The following is a 21283-nucleotide window of genomic DNA, read 5'->3' on the forward strand; positions in this document are numbered from 1 at the left end:
AGACGGCGCTGCTTCAGGCCACGCTGCAGATCCTGCACACGGTCACTTCTCCTTGAGAAGCGCTGGCTGGGGGTGCCTGGGGGGCTCCATCGGTTCAGTGTCTGCCTTCGACTCAGATCATGATCCCTGGAGTCCTGGGAACAAACCCCTCATTGGGCTCCCTGCTCAGTGGGGAGCCTGCTTCTCCCTCTCCTCCCCACTCATGCTCTCTCATGCTCTCTCTCTCTCACTCAAATAAATAAAACCTTAAAAAGGAAGGAGGAGGAGGAGGAGGAGGAGGAAGAGGAGGAGGAGGAGGAGGAGGAGGGTTGGCTGAACACATCACCAAAGTGTTTTATTTCCATGTCCCTGGGAGAGCTCCATGACATTGAGGTCAGTTATAAAGCAAGGTGCATTAGACTCATTAGACTCAAGGTGCAAGACTCATTGCTGAGTCTTCCCCGAGCAGGGTGGAACAGAAGTGGGGGACTTAAGTAGCCTCCCACAGTTTCCTACAATGTTAGAGTCTCCAGTTGATCAAATTAAAATCGGAGCCTCAATGAAGTTGAAATGACTTGCCTAAGGTCACACAGCTAGTAAACTGATGAGCGTTGGATGTCCAGCTATAAAAAGCCAGGGCAGGTGATAGTTAAGCCAAAACACCTTTAAGAAACAAAGTGTTGGGGCACCTGGGTGGCTCAGGGGGTCAAGCATCGGACTCTTGATCTCAGCTCAGGTCTTGGTCTCAGGGCAGGGAGTTCGAGCCCCAGGTTGGCCTACTCAGAAAAAAAAAAAAGTGTTTCCCAGGCTACCATGGTAGGATACAAGAAACATGAAGGAATGTGCTGTTAAGAGCCATCATTCTCGGGGGCGGTAGTCAAAGAAGCTTTCATGTTCTAATTTCTATTTTCCTGTAATATCTGGGCTGTTATGCCCAATATATTTTCTTAATGGTGGTTGCCCAGTGATATCAAAAGGTTCTTCTTGGGGCGCCTGGGTGGCTCAGTGGTTGAGCGTCTGTCTTTGGCTCAGGTTGTGATCCTGGGGTCCTGGGGTTCTGGGATCCAGTCCTGCATCGGGCTCGTTGCACAAAGCCTGCTTCTCCCTCTGCCTGTGTCTCTGCCTCTTTCTCTGCGTCTCTCATAAGTAAATAAATAAAATCTTAAAAAAAAAAAAAAGGTTCTTCTTTAGACATTACCCTTAAATACCTTCCCTTGGTCTGATATCAAGCTCACCTAGCTCCCTTCCTGATTATTTGGCTTTCCATAGAGCTGGCTGGCTGGGGTGGGCAGCACTAGCCATGCTGACATCACTGTGTTATCCATCTGATTTTCTATTTCTCATTATAAGCGAATGCACCTCAACAAATTTTTCACCCTCCATCCCCAACCCTTCCTAGGGTCTAGGAAACAGAAAGTAGTAGTATATAATGCAGGTCAAAGCTATGAAAAGACGCAGAGTCCCTTTGAGCATAGTGACACACAGGCATTAGTTCATTCTTGGCCATCTCCAGGCTAATTGTCTTATTGATGCTTGACCCTGTGTCAGACATCAAATAAAGGGTTCTGGTCTTCATCTCTCACTGTGTTACTCAGAAGTCTTTCTCATGCAAGGGACAGAAATCCAACCTGAGGTGGCCGAAGAATAAAAACAGGGATGGATTTTGTAGGTTACGATAACTAAAAAAACAAAACAAAACAAAGATAGAGTCCTTGCTGCAGGTATGGCTGGATCCAGGCATTCAAACGATGCCATCACGGCTGTTTCTGACCCCCTCCCTCATTTTTCTTCTGTGCTGGCCTTACTGGGGCAGATTCTCTGCACACTGTGGTCCTAGCAGCCCCAGGGCTCCATCCTCCAGTGTGGAAACCTAGCAGTAAGAGAAACTTCTCAACGGAAGTTCCAGAGTTAGTTGAATCTCACTGGTGTGGCTTAGACGGCTTGCCTCTGTCTGAATCGACTGCTGCAGCCAATAGGGTGGAATATGCTGACTGTCTGCCCTGAATCACATCACCCTCCCCTTTCCACAGAATGGGAGCCACATGGAATGACAGTGGTTGGCAGTGGTGGCCTGAAAGAAAAACAGGCCCTCGGAGAAGGGGAAATGGATACTGGGCCTGGGGAAAAAAACAGACGCCCGGCATCAGATCCAGGGCCCCTTTCAGCTTGATCTGGGGGAAAAGATTAATGGAAAGAAACAGCCAATTGTCAAGCTGAAGGCCAAGAAGAAATACCTTGGCAGAGGTGGAATTTGGGGAACTGGATTTGAGAGACAGAGGTCCCCCTGGGCGGGGGGCACAGAGGGTGAAGCAGGAGTGCAGCACCTGCCCCTTGAGGGGGAGGGAGGAGCTGATCGATAGAGCTGGACTCCGTGTGGACCTCAACAGGTGACGTGGGCGGTAAAGGACCGATCGCCACGTCCTCCTGGAGTCGGGGAAGCCTACGTGAGGCATTTTTTTGAGGGAGTGGATGGGGCCACCCCACCCTCTGATGTTCAGGGCAAAGTAGGGGGATCACGTTTTCTTAACTGCATGCTGCTTACGTCCATCGGTCCCACGTGAGTCCTGGTAAGGGAGTCGGCTGCCTGGAGGCCACACGACTTTGCGTTCCTGGGAACCTGACCTTGGATCTTGGAAGATTCCACAAGGCTCTGGCCCCATGGGAGTCCACTTGGGAGGCTGCCAGCAGGCCTGCCCTGACCACACCCTGTTTTTGCTCCCAGGCCTCACAGTGCCTCCCTTACAGGCTGTGCCAGGAGCCCAGGAGACTGGGGGCTTGGCTCAAAGTCATCCCAAACACATGGTAGCTGCCCTTGCCACTACCGAGTATGGATGCGTCTTGCACACAAGAAATGGCACCTTATCATTAGGTACGGGGAGGAAAGCAGGCCCCGAGGGTGATGCTCGTGAATCCGTAGCCGTTGATTCAGCTGCTATGATGAAAAAGGAACTGGCTTTAGCAGGTGCTAAAGACCCATGAGCAGCTCGGGTTGGGGTTTTTCTATGTTGGCCTGCGCTTTCTTCTCCCCTACCGCCCGCCACCCACTTAGAGTTTTTGTTCCCATCACTTCTCTCTTTTTCACGAGGCTACCTGTTTGCAAATGCACTCGAAGCACAGCGCTGTTCTCCACTGATCTTGACCCTGGAAGGTTTTTTTCTAAAACGTGGCCATGGGTGTTATTTCTCAAAGTGGGTTCCCCAGTCCACCTGCGTCAGCATCACGATGTCTGTCAGCTGTGCCCAGAGATTCCTAGATCCCGTCCAGACCTGCTGGATCACAGTCTTTGAGTTTGGGGCGTAGAGATGTGCCTTTTTAAAGGCTCCAGGGATGGGAGTGTGGGGTGGCGACCCTAATGCATCTCAATGCTCCTAAGCCATCATCTTGCTGGGGCTCCTGAGGCACCTGGCCGCGACAGCAAAGTCCTGACTCACCGCACAGGCCCCGCCCCTCCAGCCTTTCTATCGGGCAACTCGAGGTCTCCAGGTCCACGGGTTACTGATTAACCCTAGGTTTCAAGAAAAGAAATAACAATAACTCGAGAGAAGGCGTAAGCCAAGAAACAAGCTGGGCAGCCCCAGGAGAGGGATGACAGACGGCTGTTGTCACCAGACGCCTGACGAGGACGAGAGGGAGGCTGAGACGCCCGGCCCCAGGCCAGGCTGCATCCAGGTCCCAGCAGCGCCTGCGGACACCCCCTGGCAATGCCCAGGCCCTGAGCCACCGCGGCCCGCTGACACCGTGCCCGGAATGGCTTGCGCCAAAGTCCCCCAGCCGCCAGCCCCACGGCAGCCCCAGCCCGTCTCTGCAAAGGCCACCACCGCCACCGAGGCCTCGGGCCCTGCCAGGGACCACTGCACCTCCGCGGATGGCGACCTGGAGTGCCTGGTGTGCCGGGAGCCCTACAGCTACGTCCGGCCCCCCAAGCTGCTGGGCTGCCAGCACTCCTTCTGTGCCGTCTGCCTGAAGCTCCTGCTGTGCGTCCAGGACAACACCTGGTCCATCGCCTGCCCGCTGTGCCGCAAGGCCACCGCGGTCCCCGGCGGCCTCATCTGCAGCCTGCGCGACCACGAGGCCCTGGTGGGGCGGCTGGTCCGGCCGTGCCCGGAGGTGCGGCTCTGTCCTCAGGGACTAGCAGATCCTGCCAGCATGGCAGCAGGGTGCCCCAGCTCGGTGGGCGAGGACGGACAGGATGCGGCAAGTGCCAACCGCGTGGCGGCCCGGCGCCTGGCAGCACACTTGCTCCTGCTGCTCGGGCTCATCATCCTCATCCTGCCCTTCATCTACCCGGGCATCGTGCGGTGGGTGCTTGCTGTCGTTATCTCCTTGGCCCTGCTAATGTCCTCCCTCTTCTGCTGTCACCCCAGCAGCCAGAGCGGCTGCCGGCCGGCCCCCAGGACTCTCTTCTGCAGAGGACGGAAACACAGCGAGATCTCTTCCATCGCCTGAGCACGCTCCAAACAGATGGCACCTGCTGCCTCTTGGGCCCCATTGGGCTCGCAGTGAACAGGGTAAGGGGCTATGAACTAAGGCTGCCTCCCTCGGGGGATTGCATGCCAGCTGGACTTGCAAGCCGAAGCCGGGTGGCTGTGCTGGGTCAAGAACTACGTGCCTAGATGACAGACACGTCTACCCAGGACGCAGCACGTCTATACCACTCGGGGTGGGGAGGGGCACATATTACTTGAACACAGCCAGTGGCCTCCTGTTCCTCCCATTCTGATGCCCCTGGGTTTTCTTTATATACTTTGATGAACTTTTTGCAGAACAAATAGAACCAAGACTCCTTTTTTTTTTTTGTAATTTATGTAGCCGGTTTTATTTTCTTGCTTTGCTTTGGTTTGGTCTTCTGCGTTTGGGGCAGTTTGTTCAGATTTGTAGCTGTTTGTTTTTCCTCCTGGAAGTCAGAGCCCACGGGAAGTCCTTCTGTGTGCTGCCCACCTGGTACCCATCCACCTCAACAAAGGTCCTGGTGGCTCGGGTGTCCCCCTGAGTCACCCCCAGGGACAAAAGGGGAGAATTTGTGTAAAGGAGCGGTTCTGAGGCTGCAGGGGGTCCCACATTTAGTTGGCAGATTTGGGGAGGGGTGGAGAGGATGTAGAGGGAATTCCTCCCAGAAGCAGCACCAATTGCCCAGCCGATGTCATTGGCTTCACAGAGAATCTCAGGGTTATAAGGTCCCCCCGGCCCCTGCCCAAGAAGCGGGTCCCACTGCCTATCAGATGCACCATCTCACGCTATGGAATCAGCTCTTTACGGATGTTGTTTTTCCTGCATTATTGCATTTCAATTCCCATCTGAGCTTTTGTCGGAAAGATAAGAGGCCCCATAAATGCAACAGTTCTTGACAATAACTCCACCTTTCCTGCCTCGCCCTGACAGTCATAGTTGTCTGAAAGATTGCTCTGGAATACAGAGGAGGCTTCTGCTGGAGGGAATGACTTTCCACGGTTGCCAGGATCGAGTTTTAGCCAAGACAGGAGCCCTGGGGGGTGCAAGGGAACAAAGGGTGGGAGATGATGCCTTGTTTCCTTCCAAAGGCCTCATAATTGGGAAGTAGACGTGAAACCTCAGTGAGGCTCACTGGGCACGATCTGTTGTCCTTCCCTGCCCCACTTTCCTCCTGCTGGGATGACAGTGGTAGGTTGGATGCTCATTCATGGCTATTGTACCTCTGTTAGGGAGGGAGAAGAGACGTCTACTATTGGAGCACAAAGGGCTGATCCTGGCCCCATGGGTACGTGTTGTCCAGCAAGATCCTTTGCCTCTTTGAGCTTTCTCTTCCCTGGAATGAGTTAATTGGATTAGATTATTCCTAAGACTCCTGAAGCCCAGAAACTGGGGGCACTGTTGGGCCCCTGAACAGTGGACATGAGTCACATCCCCTCTGAACTCACAGAGAAAACTCAAAACATAAGGATGTATGCAACAAGCTGTTCTTGAAATCTGGGTGCCTTCCTTTGTTTCTTATAAAGGTATTTCCAGGGCAACTGCACCACCCATGCTATCGGCCGCATTTACTCCTCATGCTAAGAGTATGTGTGAGTGTGTGTACGTGTGCATGAGCCCACGCTCTTAAGCCAAGGCCAGGTGGACCTAAGAACACCCTGTCTTCCCAGGATAAGTAAATGATGGAAATCGCTCAGCATTTCCAGAACTGGCCTCGGGCGTGTACAGTTTGGGATGGTTGCCAATAGGATAGGGAAAGAACACTGTCTCCCCACTCACCTCCATTCACATTCCATCTAGTTCTTGGCCCCTCCACCAAGATTTCAGTTGCCAACAACAGCCCCATCTCTGCCATCACAATGGCAGCACACATTTATTGAGTGCCTTTGACGTGCCAAGCACTACACTGACCGCTTCACATGAATTATCTAGCTAAATCTGCGTAACAACCTTATGAAGTAGAAATCATCTTGCCAATGAAGAGACTGAAGATCAGAGAGGTAAATCCATTTGCCTAAACTCACACAGCCAATCGCTTTCAGAGTTCCCCAAGGGATTAATCCAGAGCTCTTTCTGTTCCATCAAGCTGCCTCCTGATTCTATGACAATCCAAACCAACCAGGAAGTTGGTTGCTGCAAGGGAGAACAGGGAACAAATCTCAGGAGGCTCTGAATTCCAGAGTCAGGTTCCCAGAGAGGCCACAGAATTCCAGAACTTATGGTCTGCACCAATGAAAAAAAAGGGGGTGCTCCTGGGTGGCTCAGTCGGTTGTGTCCAACTCTTGATTTCAGCTTTGGTCATGATCTCAGGGTCATGAGATCGAGCCCCAAGCAGGTTCCACACAAAGCATGGAGTCTGCTTGAGATTCCCTCTCTTTCTCTCTCCCTCTCTCTCTCTTTCTCTCTCTCCCTCTCTCCTTCTCCCTCTGCCCTGCCCCTCCTCCCATGCTCTCTCCCTCTAAAATAAATAAATAAAATCTTTTAAAAGGAAGAAGAAGAAAGAAAAAGAAAAGAGAATTATAAAAATGGAATGGCTTTCCTATAGACTTTTACTACCCAGCCCCAACCTCCCCTGCAGGAAGCTGTGTTGGCACAGGGTCCCCAACCATTGGCCTCCCATCTCCACTGGGGAAAGATGTCCTGACACAGCTGTCTCCACCCCCTGTGAAGCCGGCTGGTCCCAAGCACCCTCTGGCCGTATGCGCATGGAGGACACAAGAGACCAATATTGGTCCAGACTGTCCTGGGGAGCAGGGGGAGAAGAGAGGAAACAGGCAGCTCTGCAAAAGAATGTATGTAGGCGAATACAGAGAGGCGAGCCTAAGCTCAAAGCTAAGCTCTGACCCAATGTATGAGGAGTCGAAGTTACAGAACTTCTCTGTGCCTCACTTTGCTCACCTGTAGGGGGGATGCCACACACCTCCCAGGGCCCCCATGAGGATTCAAAGTGCTACTGGATGAGAATCCCATGCCCTAACAGGCTGCCTTTGTCATCAGTCAGTGACCCTTGTGGGTGAATGGGCTTCCTGGGGCCTGTTGAGTGTGATAGCAGGCTCAGGGTTGGCCTTGATAGTGGGGTGAAGCCAGTCCAGAGTCGGAGGGTTGCGCAGGCCAGGCCAATCTGGTAGAAAACTTGGTGCTTAGGTCCTAAGGACGAAGAGGAATTGCAGGGAGAGGCCAAATTTTATCCTTATCAAACCATTTCTCTATTCTGCGGCCTTGCAGTCAGACATAGCTGGCTTGATTCTAGCACCACCGTTCACAAGCCCCCTCACCTGTCTGAGGCTCAGTGTCCTTACGCATGAAATAGAGGTTATGGTATATATATCATAGGGTTGCTAGGAAAGGGCTGAAATAGCCCTTGGCTCAACACTGGGATTACAAGGAGTTAAAGAAGGGAGGGAGAAGACAAGGTGGAAGAGATGGGTTGAGTTCTAGAAAGCACTAACAGGAATGATGAGGACAGTCTCATCTTATTTTATTCAACCTTATTGATAGGGAAGTCTGCTAAAGCCTGGCCACTAGAATTCATCTCTTAAGTCTGCTAAAGCCTGGCCACTAGAATTCATCTCTTCTGTTATCACCCTCAGCATCAGCAGAGTTCTCAACAATAATTAATAAAATAATCACTAACATGACCTGAGTGCACTGTGCAAAGTGTATTACACATGTTATCATATATGCTATAAAGTAGGTACTATTATTACCCCCCACTTAATTATCAACAGGGCTGCTGAGGCACAGAGAGGTTAAGTAGCCTGTTCAAGATCACACAGGGAGGCAGTGGTGGCATCAAGAGGGCACCATAGAAGTCCAACTCCAGAGTTTGGACTTTGGGTCACTTAGCTGTATCTGATGGATCATTCCTGGCATATCATGAGTGTTCATGATATGTGGGTGCCAAGGCCTGAAGGGTACAGAATTAAGAAGAGGTGAAGTTCCTCCATTTGGTTACAGCCTCCCTACTTAGTGGGTGCTTGGGGCACAGGGTTGTGAGAACCCACGTGTCCCATTACCTACAGGCACTTTCTCATCTCACCTGACAGCCCCTGTTCACTGTTGGAACTTCTTTTCAAACGCCTAGAGGAAGTTTTTCAGTCTTTGCTAAAGCAATGAATTCTTTGTGGCAGAGGAAAGCATTTCCAGGAATGAGGGACCTGCCTGCCATTTCTCAGGCTGTAGGAACAGCATAGAACACAAAGAGAAACCAGCTCCGAGTTTTTGAATCTGCCTGGAGCTGTTCTTAGGAACTTTATATTCTTGTCTGAATATATTGAAATCACCTTTTTAAGAGGGGGGAAATATTTCCTGGGTCAGTAGAGAACTCTCTGAGGACTTGAGAACACTCTGGAACCTAGGATCCATTCATGCATTTATGCAACAAACATTTATTGAGGGCCGGCTCTATGCCAGGTGTTTAATCTTATTCAATAAGGAAGTTTGATGAGGAAGGAAAACTATATGCTGACCACCTGGAAGGGGTTGGATTGTGGCCCCCTCTCGAAAAGAAAATATACTGGAGCCCTAACCCCTATAACTTCAGAATGTGACCTTCTTGGAAATAGGGTTTTTAAGAGACAAACCCTATCATCCAATATGACTTTCCTTCTAGAAAGAGAAAGTGTGGACATGGAGACAGACATGCACGGAGGGAAGACAAGGTAAGGATGCCATGTGGGGAATGAAGGCAGGTTGAGGTGATGTTTCTACAAGCCAAGGAACGCCATCGATGGCCATCAAACCACCAGAAACTGGGAGAAAGGCTTGGAACGGATTCTCCCCCAGAACTCTCAGCAGGAACGAACCCTGATGACACCAGGATCTTGGACTTCAGCCTCCAGAAATGTGAGGGACAATTTCTGTTGTTGAAGTCACTCAGTTGCTAGGACAGCCCTAGGACACCACACCACACGTTTCCTGTGCCTGCCCTCGTGCTGTGCCCCTCAGCTAGGCTACTTCAAGTTGAGCCTATAACTTACCTAGAGTCTTGTAGCCCATATGTGGGAACGTCAGCTCACGCTGAGTCTCATTGACTCTTGGGACTAGGTCCTACATCTTCCATTCATGGATGGGAAATTGAGGCTCAGAGAAGCCCAGTGATTTCCCCCCAAAAAAGTGCCCAACATGTTAGAGTTGAAGTTAGATTCATCACCCACATTTCTGAAATATCCTTAACCTTTGCAACAACCATATGAGAATTACTGGATTATTATTCCCATTTCACAGATTAAAGGCTTCAAACCCAGAGTGTCGGTGCCTCCACCGTATATGTGCCTTTCTGTACATATTTCATAGTTTAAAAAAACAATTTAGGGGCGCCTGGGTGGCTCAGCAATTGAGCGTCTGCCTTCAGCTCAGGTCATGATCCTGGGGTCTCGGGATCAAGTCCCTCATCGGGTTCCCTGCAGGGAGCCTGCTTCTCTCTCTGCCTCTCTTTCTGCATCACTCATGAGTAAATAAATAAAATCTTAAAAAAACAACAACAACAATTTAAGCCCAACATAATTCTATGGAGTCTGAGCAGCTTGAGGACAAAGACTCAGTGTGAGTGAAACTGGTACTTGGGGCTAATCCCGTGCTGACACGTCTGTCCCAGGGTGGTAGAGCTTTGTGGGTGATGCTGAAGACTGTCTGGTTTGCATCCTGCCTCTACCACTAACAGCTGTATGAGCGAGTCCCTAATCTCCAACTCTCTGAACCTCAGTTCTCACATCTGTATGAAGGGGAAATAATCACAATCACAGATTTGTGAGCATCAAACAGGAGCACCTGTAGAGACCACTCAGCATGGTTTATGGACACAGAGGATGTGCCGATGACCCAAACATTTAACTGCTCTACTTAGACAAAAAAGGTGGGTGAAATGGCCCATTTAACCAAGTGGTGGCAAGGGCGGTTAGCTTCCGGGTGGACGTTGGTAATGATGAAACCACGGCCTGGGCCTTCCCCATTCAGACTGTTTCTCCCCATTTCTGCCTCCTTTTCTCTCTGCATTTGGATTTTGGGTTTTGTTCTCTCCGACCAGCTTTTTTCCATCAGCTTGGAAACGTGACCATCCCCTGCTGATGTCTTCCTCGCTTCACCTCCGGAAAGAAAGAGACAAGATTCTTCCTTTGGTAAATGATGACAAATCCCACAGGAAGGACTCCAATTGGCCCTCTTGGGGGCTCCTCTGTGACCAGCGGGGCTGTGACTGGCAGTCCCAGTAGAATCGTGATGGGGGAGGAGAGGACCTGGGACAAAGAAGGGCGCTGTTGGCAGAAGGATGAGGGGAACCGGGGAGACAGACAGTAGTTGATGGCTCAGCAGAGAACCGATGTGAGTAGCAGGTGTGTATGCCAATCCCCCACCTGGACCCCAGTTAATTAGAGGTGAACTTCCACCCTCATTGGCTGGCCTCCTCCCCATCCAATCTCTGTCCAGGTGGGTTCCCATGGTAATAATACTGTATTTGTCTTTTGAGGGAAGACTATGTGTCCCAAATCTGCCAAAGCATTGTCTACCCTGGCCACAGGGTCTGGTTCAAGGCTAAGCCAGTGACAGCTTTACCCAGGAATCTTGCTGGAGCTACCTGGAGGGAGTGGTTTCTCCACCATAGCTGCTAAGACAGTGGAATGTTTGGCTGGACTTTCTGGTGTCAGTCTTGCCACCTCCACGGGAAAGCTATTTCTACTGGCAAAGCCAACCCAGAGGGAAGCTGAACCCAGCTTTCTCTCTACTAGAGAGAAGTTCCTAATCATATTATTTGAGTACCCGAATCAGGCATGCCTGATGGGTTTTTCAATAGTTACATAAGTCAAAAAAATGCCCTTTCTGGGCAGCCCCGGTGGCGCAGCGGTTTAGCACCGCCTGCAGCCCAGGGTTTGATCCTGGGGACCCTGGATCGAGTCCCACGTTAGGCTCCCTACATGGAGCCTGCTTCTCCTTCTGCCTGTGCCTCTGCCCCGCTCTCGCTCTCTCTCTCTCTCTCTCTGTGTCTCTATGAATAAATACAATCTTTTTTAAAAAATGCCCTTTCTTTGCTTGCACCATTTTGATGGGGTTGTTTCTCTTGTAACCTAAAGGAACGCTGACTCATTTGCATGTGCTTGAGTTATAGGGTCACGTGCAGTGAAAGTTAAGGAGCTGATATGGATCCATGTGCATGTCAAAGGTAGGGAGCTGAATGCCAGTGACTAATGGAGCTGAAACTCACTGAGAGGCAGGCAAGAGGGAGGCCACATGGTCTCTTGGAGGCCAAGAGAGAAACCTCATGTCCTGACTTTCCCAATCACCAGTCTTGATAGGTCCTAGCTGTTTGCCATTCCTCTGCCTGCCCATGAGACCCCCACCAATATTTTCATATCTCTCTTTAAATAAGCTAGTTACCCAGAGAATTCTGGTACCTCCTTATCCCTTCCCCCAACATAAGATCTGGTGCCTGGTGAGGCCCGTGACCACTGTTGAATGTTAAATGGAAGAGTGTTCAGGGCAGGACATGACATATGTGAATTCCTAGGGCAGACGCGAAGAAGGGGGTTGGGGCAGCCAAGGCGAGCCTCAGAAAGGCTACAGGAACTGGCTGGGGCTTGAAACGAGGACTTGATTTGGACAGCCAGAAAAAAAATGGGCTGAATGAGAGCAACGCAGGCAGCAGGAAGTGTGAGGACAGCACAGAAGCTGGAAAGTACACACTATACTCGGGGGCAGAGAGCAGACCTGTCTGAGCTGGGGATTTCTCAGGGGAGGAAGGCAGGCCTGATGGTGAGGGCGCCTGTATGCCAGGTGGTAGAGGTCCACTGTTGGCCAGGGAGGGCTTGGCCTGCGAGTCCCTAGCCCTGAAACTCTGAAATGGCAACAGCAGACCCTTGCTGGCAGGCCCTGAGGAGAGTCTGGCTATGAACCTGAAAAGGATGTGTCCACTAGAGGTGAGCATGGTATGGGATGGGGTACAGCACGCAAGGTGTCAGGAGTTCTGGGCTGTTGTTCCTCTATGGATCCTGAACAAGCTCCCTCAGGGCTTCCCTTCTAGACTCTGGCCTCCAATTGCATCTGTCCTGGTGTGAGGGGGATGCGGGGCAGTTTCAAACACCACTGATAGTGATATCCATTCATTCATTATGCATTCGGTCATTCAGTAAGTATTGAGCACCTACCATATACCATGCATTGAGTTAGGCCCTAGAGAGGCAGGGAGGGGTCAATAAGACTTAAGACCATCGAACTTACCCTGGACACTGAGGGCTACCTACTCAACAGCCTTTCCACCTCCTGCCTTAAGAGAAACCTGACTTTTTTTCTGGGCAGCCAGGTGCCTGATCAACACTGGCAAGAGCAGTCTCTGCTATGGGCCCCATCCTTTAGACCCTCATCCAGCCATGCCCATCCCAACGGAGAGAGACTAAAAAACCAAGAATATGTGCCCATCGAAGCCCACACTCTGGATATGTAGCACCCCAATGTTCCCTGTCCAAGCAGCCCCAAGCTCACTTCCAGCCTGCAGGAATGAGCCTCTTCCCTGACCCATTCTCCCTAGGGTACAGCCAGTACCCACATTCCTGGGTTTGAGGAGTAGCCAAGGAGTGGCTGTTTGTGGGAGGGGCAGGCAGAGCTTGGATGCGAGGGCTGGAGTGTCCACACAGCTATGTGCAAGACCCCACGTGGTATAGAATGGAACTGGGAATGAGAGAGAAGGAAGGTGGGCAGCGAGCCAGGAGCCACATCCTGGCATGGAATGCTGATGAGTCAAAGGATTCTAAATTCACAACTGATCTTCCACGTGATTCTCAACGTGTATCTGCCAGGCTGGAAGGCCAGGACATGTTTTGCTTCTTCATGTGGGCCTCATCTCATGTTCTTGCCCTGAGCTCCACAAGGGTTAGGACTGGCTTGTTCCCACCTATAGGGATCTGAGCCTATCTCCTTGGCAGAGCCTTGCTTTCCCGGACTCCCTTGCAGCCAGGGATGGTCATGTGATGCAAATATATGATCCCAGCAAGGGGGCTTCCAGGAAATCTTTTCCACCCTGACCATGGGGGAGAAGCCCATAAGGAAAGGCTCCTGGAGAGGGTTCCCTTTCTCCCCTTTACTTTCCTGCTTTTGAACATAACTGCTGAAGGATGTGTATGACTGACAGAGCTATCTTTGGACCACAGGACAGAGGAGTCCAACATGCTGAGTAATGAAAGGTGGAAAGAGTCTAGGTCCTTGCTGACATCACCAAGCTACTGGGCCAACTCTGGAGCCACCTCCCTTTGGATTTTATGTTTCATGAGTCAACAGTGTCATGATTTGGGCCACCGTGCTGGTCCGTGTCTGATATTTACCGCAGCGGCCGACCATCCTAAAGGAAACATACGTTCTCAAGACTAGTGAGAGAAGCCAGCCTGGCTGGAAGACCATCCATCTGCCTGGTAACCACCATACCAGCCCAGGGGGAAGATTTTCTTACAGGTGAAATCAACCCAGGAGGAATTAAAAATTTTTACCATATCTGCATGCCACTTTTACTATTATAGATTTTTTTAATCATCCAATTTTCTTTGCTTAATGTTTTAAAGGGAAATAGATCACTGCCACACATTAAAAAATTTGTATTATTGAAAATTTTTTTTAAAAAACTTTTAAAAATGAGATCAAGACTGAAAAAGTGACAAACCAAAAACCAGACTTTAACTAATGGTTGCCAGAGGAGAGGTGAGTGGGGGGTTGGATGAAGAGTATGCTTATTGTAGCGAGCACTGAATAATGTATAGAGTTGTTGAATACCACCCTGTATACGTGAAACTAATATAATATAATATTCTATGTTAATTATGCTTCAATGAACAAAAAAGACTGAAAAAAATAAATAAATACCACTAAGTGCATGTGGTATCCTGGACTGGATTCTGGAATGGGAAAAGAACATTAGTAGAAAAACCAGCAAATAAAGTCCATACTTTAGTTAATAGTAATTTACCAATATTGGTGCCTTAGTCCTTACAAACATACCATGATTTGTAAGATGTTAACACAGGAGAAAGAGGGTGGATACATGGTTCTTAGGTAAGAATTCTGTACTACCTTTGCAACTTTCCTGTCAATCTGAGCTCATGCCCAAATAAAATGGCTATTAAGTAAATAAATTACAGAAGGATCAAATCCTAACTCAGTATTTCAGAGAGTCAAAGGCTCTGAGCTGAGGCCTAGTCCTCCTCTTTTAAAAAGGAAGATTAGCAAATGTTAGAGGAGTACAGTGATTATTACTCAACAAAGAAGGAAATCCTCCCATTTGTGACAACATGGATGAACCCAGAGGACGTTGTGCTAAGTAAAATAAGCCAAACACGGAATGACAAATAGTGACCAATATCACTCCTGTGTGAAATCCAAAATAGTCACACTCAGCAGAGAGTAGAATGGTGGTTGTCAGGGTCTGGGGCAGGGGGAAGGGAGAAATGAGGAGACGTTGATCAAAGGTCAAAGTTTCAGTTGCTCCAGATGAATGAGTTCTAGAGATCTAATGTAGAGTATGGCGACCATAGGTAGCAATACTGTATTGGAGACTTGAAATTTCCTAAGGGGATAGATCTTAAAGTAAACTTTCTCAACACACACACACACACACACACACACACACAAATATTAATTGTATAAAAGTGATGAATTAAGCTATCTAGCATGATCAAGGTGAACTTTTCGCAAGGTATACATACATCAAAATATCAAATATTAAAGTCATGTAATTTTATACATCAAAGATTTTCAATAATGTTATTTAAAAGAAAGGTAAATGTATATATATGGACATATACATATATATGGTGTGTGTGTATATATGTGTGTGTGTGTGTGTCTGTGTGTATATATATATATATATATATATACACATACTTTCTGTTTCTGGTCAACTAAAACTTTGACCTTTGATCAATGTCTCCTCATTTCTCCCTTCCCCCCTGCCCCAGACCCTGACAACCACCATTCTACTCTCTGCTGAGTATGACTATTTTGGATTTCACCTGTAAGTCACAAAAAAATGGTTTAAATAGAAGTTTAATTAACGGCCTTGATTACTTTATAAGAAACAAGTATTTTAAATTGTACCTCAGTTCTGTTTGTGAACCTGTAAGTCACAAAAAAAAGGTTTAAATAGGAGTTTGATTAATGGCCTTATTACTTTATAAGAAACAAGTATTTTAAATTGTGCCTCAAAATAAAAAAAGAAAAAGAAAAAGAAAGAGGGGCACCTGGGTGGTTCAGTCTGCCTTTGGCTCACGTCATGATCTCGGGGTCCTGGAATCAGGTCCCACATCAGGCTTCCTGCAGGAAGGCTACTTCTCCCTCTGTCTATGTCTTTGTGTCTCTTTTTAAAAAGAGAAGGAAAAAAACACCTGAGTGGCTCAGTGGTTGAGCGTCTGCCTTTGGCCCAGGGCATGATCCCGCTTCAGGGATCGAGTCCCACATCGGGCTCCCTGTGAGGGGCCTGCCTCTCCCTCTCCCTGTGTCTCTGCCTCTCTCTGTGTGCCTCTCATTAATAAATAAATAAAATCTTAAAAAAAAAAGTAAAAAGAGAAAAAAGAAAGAAAAGAAAGAAAAAGAAAGAGAAAGAGAAAGAAAGGAAAGAGAAAGAAAGAAAGAAAGGAAAGAAAGAAAGAAAGAAAGAAAGAAAGAAAGAAAGAAAGATTCAATAGCATTAAATTGTGTTCTCAATGGAATAAGGCTTGAAGGGAATAACTTTCTCATGTATGATCCAAGGAGATTTAATGCACGTTCACACGCCAGCTAAAGATATCTCACGTACCACTGATGATGTGGGTCTCATCCTCCACTAGAAAATATGAGACCGGGGGCAAATGTAAAGCATTGTTAGTTAAGAAGCAGGCAGAGGCCATCACCCGAGCCTCTGTGTAAGAGATACGGCAGAGAGCTACAAAACTAGAGCATAAGAACAAAGGGAGAAAATATTAACCCACTCTGCCACTTAGCCTCACCGATTCCAATTAATTGGGCCATTTGATGGTCCAACTAACAAAATGATGTCCAGTTCACTGGGTCAAAGAACCCTTCAAAACATGAACACGAGATTGTTCAACAGTATCACAATATCCATGGTAACCACAAACCATCTGCCATGCCCTCCACCCTGGGCCTTCTCTGAAGGTGTCTCCCATCTTTCCCCAAGGCACTTCTGTTTTATTCTGGGTGTCATTAGGAAAGAAGGGACCAGGGATGCCTGGGTGGCTCAGTGGTTGAGTGTCTGCCTTCAGCTCAGGGCATGATCCCAGGGGTCCTAGGATCAAGTCCCACATTGGGCTCCTCTCAGGGAACCTGCTTCTCCCTCTGCCTGTGTCTCTGCCTCTCTCTCTCTCTGTGTCTCTCATGAATAAATAAATAAAATCTTAAAAAAAAAAAAAAAAGGAAAGAAGGGACCATAAACAATCTCCTGGGCCCTTCGGTCTCAAGCTTAGCCTGAAGGCATCACAAGGATACTCCACAGTAAGGGATTCAGGGCTGCCTTCAGTAACATCACCCCATAATTCAGTTCTGCTCAAGAAACACCAATGCTGGGCCAGCCCCAACCACATCCTGGAAGGACAGACATCTATGGGACATAATGAAGAAGCCTTCATCTGCTGGGAAATTCATGATCTGAAACTCCTCTAAATATCTCTGAACCTGTATTGATATTTAAACCTATGGAAAGACGAGACAGCAGAAAAAGCCAAGTCTGCGATCAAATCTTGGCTCTGCCATTGGTAGCTCGGTGACACTGGCCAAGTTACTTAACCACTCTGAGCCTTGGTTCCTTCCTCTATGAAATGGGGCTAATCATAGTATCAACTGCATAGGATTGAATGATATAAAGTAAGCATGGAAACCATGTAGAGCCAGCCACAGGGTACTATGCCCTAAACAGTATTCATGGTTATTTCTAAGAGAATCGAATCCAATCATTTGGTTGTTCCAAACCTGACTAATCAGCAGAATCACCAGAGGAACCTGTTAAAAATAGAAGTTTTTAGGCTCCTACACACCTGAAAATTTCTACGTTGGTAGGCCTGGGGCCGGGCTCCATAATATATGCCTCCATTATATACTTTTATTATGCCTAGCCCATTGTAGGCACTCAACAAATATAAGCCCCTTCCCTAGCTGGATATTGCAACAGCTTCCTAACCAGTTGTGTCCATTCTTATCTCTGTCCTTGCAAGGAACCAGTGGGATCTGTGTAAAAGGTGAGATCATGTCACATCACTGCCCAGGATCTTCTACAAGTCTCCACCTCATACAGAATAAAATCGATAGACAAGCTCAGTGGTTCCTGAAGCTAAGCACACATCAGAAATACCTGGTGAGCTGTGAACAATGCCTATGCCTGGCCAGGCTCCAGACCAACAGAATCAGAATCTCTAGGAGTGGGGCTCAAGCAGGATTGCCAGATAAAATACAGGACACCCAGTTACATTTCAGTTTCAGATACGAAATGAATAATTCTGCATTCATAAAATTCTAAACATCCACCGAGTACCCAGCACAGTCCCTGGGGCCGGGCACACAGCAGAGGACAAGGCAGCAGAGACTCCTACACCCAGAGTCTTTAAATTCTAGTGGAGACGGCAGACAATAAACTGCAAACAGGAACACCTGGGTGGCTCAGCGGTTGAGACTCTGCCTTGGGCCCAGGGTGTAATCCTGGGGTCTCAGGATCAAATCCCACATCGGGCTCCCTGCATGGAGCTTGCTTTTCTCTCTGCCTATGTCTCCACCTCTCTCTCTGTCTCTCATGAATAAATAAATAAAATCTTTTTTTTAAAAAAAGTAACTGCAAACAGAGAAAGAAATTAATTCCAGAGCGGTTAACTACGACCATTAAAATAGAACGGGAGTGGAAACTGGTGTGATCCCCTGTGCTCAGAACAGTACCTGGCACATAGCAGGTGCTCAGTAAATATGTGTCCAATGACTGAATGTGCTGGGTGGTCAGGGAAGACCCACAGACACCACCCTGAGTGGACACCGTAACGCAAAGCTGGAAACAGAGTGCCAGGCACAGGAACCTCAAATGCAAAGGCCCCGAGTGTGGCCCACACTTGGCGTTAGACAAGCTAAAGGAAGAATCAGAGCCAGTGCGACTAGCAATGTCCTAGCAGTGTCGCAAGGTGGAACCTGGCAGGGCCCCGAGGTCTCCGGCCCTGAGGTCTTGCTGCTTCCTGCAAGGCAAAAGGCCCACACACCGCGTTTCGCGCCCCGCTTGGGCTGTCACTTCCTGATGCCGGCACCCCTGTTGCAGGGTGGCGGCAGGGAGAGCCGGATTGGGGCATTCAGCAAGCGAGCCTGGGCCCGGAAGGCCAGCCCCGGCGCCCGGGAAGGTCTGCGCAGGCGGCGGGACCTGCGGGGCGGGGGGCGGGGCCGAGCTGGAGGGCGGGGCGGGGCCGAGATGGAGGGGCGGGGCCGAGATGGAGGGGCGGGGCCAAGCTGGAGGGGCGGGGCGGCCGGGAGCTCCGGGCTGCGCAGGCTGGGGAATAGGCCGGGTGGGCCCGAGGGGGCGGGGCCGGGGGCGGGGCCAGCCGGGCCAGGGGCGGGGCCAGCCGGGCGGGGCGGGGCTGAGGGGTGGGGCTTAGGGGCGGGCGGGAGGGCGGGGTGGGAGAAGGCGGAGCCTCCGCTGCTGCAGCCGCCGCCGCCACCGCCGCCAGGTAAGGAGCAGGGGTTCAAATGGGACGAGGGCGGGGTTCGTCCACGCTGGGGCCACTCCCCGCCGCTGGCCTCACGAGGGTTGCTCCCGCAAGGCCCGACCCGACCCGGCGGGCCTTTGCCCCCCACCCTGCCCTCCGCCCCGTGGGCGCCGAGCCTCCCGAGGAGGGGCCGCCCGCGACTCCCAGCGCTGACTGCCGGGAGTCCAGGCTGCCTGGTTGTTGCTTGGTTGTTGCTTTCAGGGCTGAAAATACCTTTAGAAATTACGTAGGGCGGCAGGTGGGGAAACTGAGGCCGGGCGGAGCTCCCAGGCATCTCCTGCCTCCCAGCTTGCGGCTCTGAACCCGGGAAGGTCGCCCAGCACCTCCCGTGATAAGTGAGGACGCAGCTCTGGTCCGGGGAGACCAAGGAACTTGCCCAAGGTTACACAGGGTCACTGCGCTTTCTCTTGTCACACGAGGCCCCTCCAGGGACCGGTGGAGAAGGCCTCCGGCACCCCTCATCCCCTCTCTCCTCGCCCCTACCGCCCTGTGAGCTCATAGCACACATTCCAACTGGGAACTCCAAAAGAGGGCTGGGAATTCCTTCTGGAAGGGAGCTCAGGCCCCTAGTTAGGTGGGGCCGTGTTTCCCACCCTGCCACCTGTTGGTAGGGTGAGAAAAGAATTACTGTTACTGACTTTGGGGGGGATTTAACAGCGAGGTAAACAGGCTCAGAGAGACGACCTCCCCAAGAGAGCACCCCTAGGAAGGAGAACATTTAAGAACCTGGGTTACCTGACTCCAGAACCTGACCCAGGGCCTGGCACAGAGGCAGAGGAGGCTTTCACAGTGCTCTCTCTCTGCTCTGCCCTGGAGTCAGAGTTAGGAGCACAGCTAGATTCTGGGTCTTGGCCTAGAGACCACTGCCTAACACAAAGTAGGAGTTAACATGTTCTCTTTTCCCTGACTCAGTATTCATTTCACTGAAGAAAACAGGAAACCCCTTTAAGCTTTAGGGGGCATCCGTTCATTCATTAGACAAGTGTTAATTGAGCACCTACTGTGTGCCAGTGGGTGCACTGTTTACTGAAAATACAGCAGTGAACAAGACAAGTGTTGCCCTTGGGGAGTACAGTAGGAAGAGTAGAACAAAACAGTGCTCTCCATTCAGGGGGTGGAGGGGTGGGGAGGGCTGGGCAGAGAACACAGACCACTGGAATCTTATCAACTGTGACATATGTGAAGAGGGCAGGGAGAGAATGAACATCAAATCCTCATGGGCCTTGTTGGAGTTGCCCAGCCACCATGAGTGTGCTCCCTGACTCCCCAGGGATTGGGTGGGGAGACCTAGGTGGGTAGAAGATGGTCCAAAGGAAGCCCGAAACTAACGTCAGAGTCTGGAAACCTGGCATTGCCACTTCATAGCTGTGTGACCTTGGATAGGTCGTATCGCCTCTGTGGGCCTCTGTTTCATTAGCGTTCAATGGGGGTCATAAAAGTACATGGCATTGATGATACCATGTCAGAATGCTTCTTAAATGGTAAAGCGTGATCCAAAGTGTGGCCTATAGCAGAGGCCTTGGCAAATCAGAGATGTAAGCAAGGGTGTATTTATTTAGAGGCTCCAGCGACCCTGTTGGTAACCTGTTACCGCTCTCAGTAGAGAAATGTAAGAGGCAGAGGTGGAGGTGGCTGAGTTCCAAGCAAGAAGGCTGAGGCTCCCTGCCAGGCTCAAGAAACGGAATGTTTGCCACACAGCATTTCAGCCTCCACAGCCGTTGCTGTCACATGTGCAATAGCAGACTGATGTAGGCTCAGGTCCTAGCTTAGTGACCTCCTGAGTCATCTTGGACAAGCCACGTGACCTCCCTGTGTCCTCAGTTTCCTCATTTGTAAAATACTGTCTCTAAGGTTGTCATGAGGATGAAAGTAGCTGAAGCCACAAAGGCCCTGAGTCTGGCACTCTGGGAGCCTCTTTTGCTTTTTGACTGAAGGCCCAGGAGCAATCGGACGGCCACCGTTGAGTAAGTAGGTTACTGTAGCTCAGCCTGGGAAGCTGGTGAAGGTTGGAGTCTAGAGAATTTCCCATGAGCCCGAAGCCATGTCTCCCCCCACTGGTGCTACCAGGCTGCAAAGGCAGGACCACCTATTTGGGCCCGTACATGTGACACCTGAGAAATGTCAGTAGGTGATTTATCACCATGTCCTTTATGGCCTGTGTG

At 50.0% G+C, this 21283-nt stretch overlaps 2 protein-coding genes across 7 annotated transcripts in view; both read left to right on the forward strand.

Moving 5' to 3' along the window:
• The first annotated feature begins 3570 nt into the window (after positions 1-3570).
• RNF186 (ring finger protein 186) lies at positions 3571-5018 on the forward strand. Its single transcript, XM_026011888.2, has one exon. It carries the CDS (start codon positions 3727-3729, stop codon positions 4423-4425), a length of 699 nt encoding a protein of 232 aa, XP_025867673.2. The 5' UTR covers positions 3571-3726; the 3' UTR covers positions 4426-5018.
• A 13970-nt stretch (positions 5019-18988) lies between these two features.
• The window catches only part of TMCO4 (transmembrane and coiled-coil domains 4), a 92281-nt gene continuing 89986 nt past the window's right edge, over positions 18989-21283 (forward strand). The window contains exon 1 of one of the 6 annotated variants that reach the window (XM_026012053.2): positions 18989-19082. The gene's annotated coding sequence lies outside the window, so the exon portion shown is untranslated. The remainder of the gene's footprint in view (positions 19083-21283) is intronic. The other 5 variants (XM_072750994.1, XM_072750995.1, XM_072750996.1 and 2 more) reach the window with 5 other exon arrangements.

Source organism: Vulpes vulpes, chromosome 2, assembly GCF_048418805.1.
Source record: "Vulpes vulpes isolate BD-2025 chromosome 2, VulVul3, whole genome shotgun sequence".
Taxonomy (NCBI): domain Eukaryota; kingdom Metazoa; phylum Chordata; class Mammalia; order Carnivora; family Canidae; genus Vulpes; species Vulpes vulpes.